This window comes from Cannabis sativa, chromosome 4, assembly GCF_029168945.1.
Source record: "Cannabis sativa cultivar Pink pepper isolate KNU-18-1 chromosome 4, ASM2916894v1, whole genome shotgun sequence".
NCBI classification, from domain to species: Eukaryota; Viridiplantae; Streptophyta; class Magnoliopsida; order Rosales; family Cannabaceae; genus Cannabis; species Cannabis sativa.
In genome coordinates, this window is record NC_083604.1 from 66,088,001 (window position 1) to 66,093,397 (window position 5,397).

Consider the following 5,397-nt stretch of genomic DNA (forward strand, 5'->3'; position numbering starts at 1 on the left):
TTTTTTTAGTCATGTGTATTTTGACTTTTCTCTTATTAATTTGACATATTAATTAATTGTTTTTTTTAAATGATGTTAATTAATAGTTTTAGTTTATCATTTTGTAAATATAGGTGGGGTTAACCCGTTTATCCACTTAATTACTTTTATATTATTAAAAAATATATATATAAAATTAGTACGTTAAAATTTGATACAATTTTATTACTTAGTTATTATTAAATAATAAAAAAAATTATTTTATATATATAATATTATATATTGTTCTCATGTGATATTATTTAAACCATAAATTTACTATCCTATTTTGAATTTAATTAAAACCAATAAAATATATATACCTAATCTTGTACGTTCTCATTTTTTCTAATTTTTTTTTATTAAAGTTAATTATTTTAAATAAATAAAAATTCATAATAAAAATCTAATTTTTAAATTTCCTCTATTACTATACTATTTTGAATTTAATTAACAACAATAAAATATGTACGTATATTTTTCATTTTTTAATATAAATTTTCTATATACATATATATTTATACAAAAAAAAAATAAAGATAAAAAATAGTAGTGAAGAGATCCAAAAAATTTCACATAAGCTTCAAACACACTCTAAAAAAAGTATCATTTATAATTCTATGTGTAACTAATTTATTTGTTTATTTGGATGATTTTAGTCTATATATCTCAAATTATACTTTTTAATTTTTATAATTCGGCTATAGTAAGTAAGAATATTTGGGTTGATGTAATCATAACAGTATATATATAGCTTTATTAGTTGAGCATGAATTGTCCATTTGATTTTGTTTTAAGTTTAGATTTTACAATTGTATTTGAATACTTAGCTATATATATGTGGATCTTGAGTTTATCGGGTTAATTTGTTGAAAATATATGTTTACTGATTTGCTCAAAATAAATATACATAAACACATATATTTTGTTGAATCCAAATATACATAAACACATATATTTTGTTGAATCTATCATGGAGTGCTATGAGATTGATGAGAGACTTCAAGAGAAGAATGATATTAAGATAAATTTGGAGAGCATTGCTTTGTTATAATATTATTTGGAAGCTATTATATTTCTTGTTTTTTATATTCTTTCTTTCATATGTCCAGTTATATGTCTGCTACCCTTATTCTTTATAATTTTATTATTACCGGCTCGAGTTAAGTGTCCATATAGTAAGTGTGTAGCATTATTATTTTTTAAATATATTTCAAGCTAATCTCCATTCTCCTCTTCTCTTTCTGCAAATTTTAAATTTGACTTTTCACTATTGATTTTCAAATAACCCCACACACTAATTAAAATTAGTTTTTAAATCATTTTAAATTATATGATTATTTATTGAATCTTTCTTAATTAAATTATAGAACACATAACATAAAACTAAATATACGTGCCTTGCACGTAACTTTCTTCTAGTATATATATATATAAAAAAAAAGAAACAATAAATAAAACCTCCTGGATGTTACTTAACATTATCACAGTTTAATATTAAGTAAATTTTCAATATGCATCTCTGTAAATACACAATTGTATTGTGTACTATACAAAAGAGAGATGAGAAGAGACACCAATAGAGTTTGGTTCAGAGTTGAAACATTAAAAGCGCACGTATGTTACTTTTTATTTTAATTTGATCTGTAAAGATAGAGAAGAGAAAAAAAAGGAGATGTGATGGGCTTTTCTCATAACATTATTTGTGTCTATGCATTGTTTGGTAACTCAAAAGCTGGGCTGTGAAATCTTAATTGAATTGAATTGAGGTCATGAGATGAGTGAGTGAGTGATGACCCCAGTTCTCCCAACACCACACTGTTTAACTGTCAACAGCTTTACAGCCAGGGGCGCGTCCTTATCACGCTCTTCAATTCTCGGCTGTGTTATCCCATTCGGCCATTCCTCCCTCCCCATCTTATCAGTTTTTTTTCATTTTCTTTTTTTTTTTTAAAAAAAAATATAAGAGTTTTGTTGGTTTGTGTTTTGAGAGACAGATGAATAATTAAATGGGTTTGGGTTGACGCCAAAAAGCGCGTCACACATGTCGGAGAAGAGCGCACGTAGGCAGCTCGCTGCCTTAAATGCCGACAATTTAATTTTTCCTAAGTAATTCCGTGCCCTTGTCCACACAAACACAACACACACAACTCTCTCTCTCTCTTTTCACTCCCTAAGAACGAACCTCAACCCCACCCAACCAAAAGCTTCTCTTCACTGATTGGAGTGATCCACCGCGACACCTCACGCGCCGCCTTGTTATTATCTTTCTCTCCTCTCAATTTGTTTAATAATTCAAGTATAAAAACATGGGTTCCACACACCGCCAGTTCGTTTCAGGTTTCAGGTACGGGAATGCGTGCAAAGAGAAAGACACATATCCGGATACCTGACCCGCAAGGTTTCGGTGCAGTCTCATCGTTGTTTTACGCGCTTCATTTAGCGCGTGGATTGTTGTTTTTATTTGTTTTTTCGCTAAATGAAAAGAAAATTATGTTACATGTTTTATTACATTATTATAATAATAATAATATATTGCTTGCTTGACTACTTGTTGGTGAGCTTTGCAGGTCATAGTCGTACCATCACTCACGTCCTCACGCGACTACTGGCAATTTCTTTAATACATAAATTCAGTTTTAATTAATTATTCTTTTTATTTATTTTTTTTAAGTTTTACCGCGCAGTAAGAGTGTGACAAAGATTTGGAATTGGAATTTGGAAGAAGTTAAAAATGACCGGGTGAACCGGTTACCAATAACGGTGTTGGTAGGATTCAGAAAACGGGAAAGTATATGAAGGGGTTTGAGGGACGACAGCTCTTTTCTGCAGAGAAGCTAAACCCAAAAAATTAAAAATAATAATAATTTTTTTATATATATAAAAAAACCTAAACTAAATTAAATTGATGACCACACTCTCTGTCTCCTTTTATCTTCTCTTCTGAAACTATACCCAAATTCTCTTTTCTTTTCTATCTATCACTTTTTTTTTCTTAGCTAAGTGCTCCAGCTTAGTTAATATATAAGTTGGTTGTGAGTATTTTTCCATTTTTCAATTAATTTAGCTTTGGATTTTTGAAGTGGTGGGGTAGTTTGTCGATCAATGGAGTTTGAAGATCAAGAAGAACACGATGAGGAGATGGAGATGGCAGCGAGCTACGACTCGTTGGGTAACTCGGGATCAGGGCGAGTCAAAATGCCGAGTTCGGGCGGAGTAGCAACAGCAGCAGCAGGAGCCGGTGAAGGAGTGATGTCTCAGTCGGCGAGCCAGCCGAGGAAGCCGAGGTACAGAGAGTGCCAAAAGAACCACGCCGTGGGTATGGGCGGTTACGCACTCGACGGCTGTGGCGAGTTCCTAGCAGCCGGCGCCGAAGGCTCACTGGACGGGCTAAAATGCGCCGCGTGCAGCTGCCACCGCAACTTCCACCGCAAGGAGACCGATTCCGGCGGAATAACGGCAGACCCATACGGTGGTCCCCTCGTGCCCCACCACTACCCACATCCACAATTGTCGCCTTACTACCGTACGCCCACCGGGTACCTCCACGTGGCGCCACACCATAGGCCGCTGGCTCTACCTTCTACATCTGGCGGAGGAGCAGGCAGTCACAGCCGTGAAGACCAGGAGGACGTTTCGAACCCGAGCGGAGGAGGGGGAAGCGGGTTCGGATTCGGGTCTGGGTCGTCCAGTAAAAAGCGCTTTCGGACCAAGTTCAGCCAGGAACAGAAGGATAGGATGTTGGCATTAGCAGAGAGGTTGGGTTGGAGGATTCAGAAGCAAGATGAGGCGGTGGTTCAGCAGTTCTGTAACGAGACCGGAGTGCGGCGTCAGGTGCTCAAGGTTTGGATGCATAACAACAAGCACACTCTTGGTAAGAAACCCTAGAAAGAGATGCAATGAGATCATTATCTTCATAACTAGAAACCCAACAAAAAGAAAAATGCATTATAAGCCCAAGAAGAGAATTATGAAGGAGAAAAAAAAAATTGATCATCATATATGAAACTGTTATTGATCGTCGTGGGTATTAATATTATGTTGTTATTATTCTTGGTCCATCCCCCAAAAAAACTCTTATTAAGTAGGTTTAGGTGTAGTTTTAGTAGTAAAAACGGAATGAGAGAGTGTTGTTGTTGTTGCTGTTTTTTCTTTTCTTCTAATTATTTAAGTTATTATTCTCTCTAGCTATCTCTTTCTCTCTCTCTCTCTACCCTTTGCACTGAAAGAAAGAATTAACGTTGATGGTACGGGTTCAAGTTGTTGCTGCTGCTGCTGCTGACTGATCAGTGTGATCACTTGTCGAGAAATTCTACTAGTTTTCTCGAGATTTTATTTAGTTTTTAGGGTTTTTTTTTTCTCTTTTTATTGGTGGAGTTTTGTAGTTTAAATGAATGGAACATTTTATCACATCCTGATTCAGACTTAGATTATTGCTGCTGATAGTTAAATTAATATTCGATAACATTTTCATCTTCCATCTCTCTTTCTATATTTCAGTGCATGGAAAATCCCTCACTCAAATATTGTTTTTTTTTTTTTTGCAAAACAAATATAAATTGATCATCAGATGCAACTAGTTCATATATATCATGTGTTTACAGATGAATGAGCCTGAAAAATGTTTTATTTTTTGAGTACTGAGGTAGATTTATATTTATACGTTACAGTATATACTTGTACTAGATATATATAAATATATATATATGTATGTATAGAACTTGACTTCATTATACATGACTCATTAATTATTTATTAAGTTTTGTAAGTTTGTGAATTGTTAAGCAAACGTGTGCGAAGCTGCATTTTCCGTTTAATGCATCTGCTCCTACGTGTTCGATCTCCTATATGTGTCTGTGTCACTGAACATTTACTTCTTCTAACTGATCTTTCTCGTTTCAATCCAAGTAAGACATCACTTTGTTTCTGTTGTTTTGGATGTATTATATATGGATATCATTGCATTCAATGAGCTATAGCTATATACATATAGACTGTCTATATATAAATATAGCTCTAGTTTAATTTATTAATTGGCCCGTTTCTTTTCTTCTATTCTTCCTTTTTCTTTTTATATACTTATATAATAATTAAGAACAAAGATCCTTTCGGTTGATTGGTTCTTCATTCATACCAATGTGTGATTTCATCATAGCTGTGATTTTTTTTTTTTCCCAAAAAGTTTTATTTGCTGTGTAGCTTTCATTTTCTTCTTCTTCTTCTTCTTCTTCTTCTTCTTTCGTCGTCAAGGTCCAAGGAAGTTCTTTACTTTTTGATAAGTCTTTTTATATTTTATTTTTTAAAGTTTCAAATTTCCCTTCTGAAGGTTTAGGTACTAGCTATACTAGTATTGGCCAACTTTAAATGATCAAAATATTG

General features: G+C 33.4%; 1 protein-coding gene across 1 annotated transcript; it reads left to right on the forward strand.

Annotated features, from left to right (window-relative positions):
• Nucleotides 1-2,013: 2,013 nt before the first annotated feature.
• LOC115711984 (zinc-finger homeodomain protein 1) lies at nucleotides 2,014-4,428 on the forward strand. Its single transcript, XM_030640188.2, has one exon. It carries the CDS (start codon nucleotides 3,124-3,126, stop codon nucleotides 3,904-3,906), a length of 783 nt encoding a protein of 260 aa, XP_030496048.1. The 5' UTR covers nucleotides 2,014-3,123; the 3' UTR covers nucleotides 3,907-4,428.
• The last annotated feature ends 969 nt before the right edge of the window (nucleotides 4,429-5,397 follow it).

Excerpts from the sequence above, each read along its gene's own strand:
- LOC115711984 (XM_030640188.2), top strand. The coding sequence starts at position 3,124 with ATGGAGTTTGAAGATCAAGAAGAACACGATGAGGAGATGGAGATGGCA.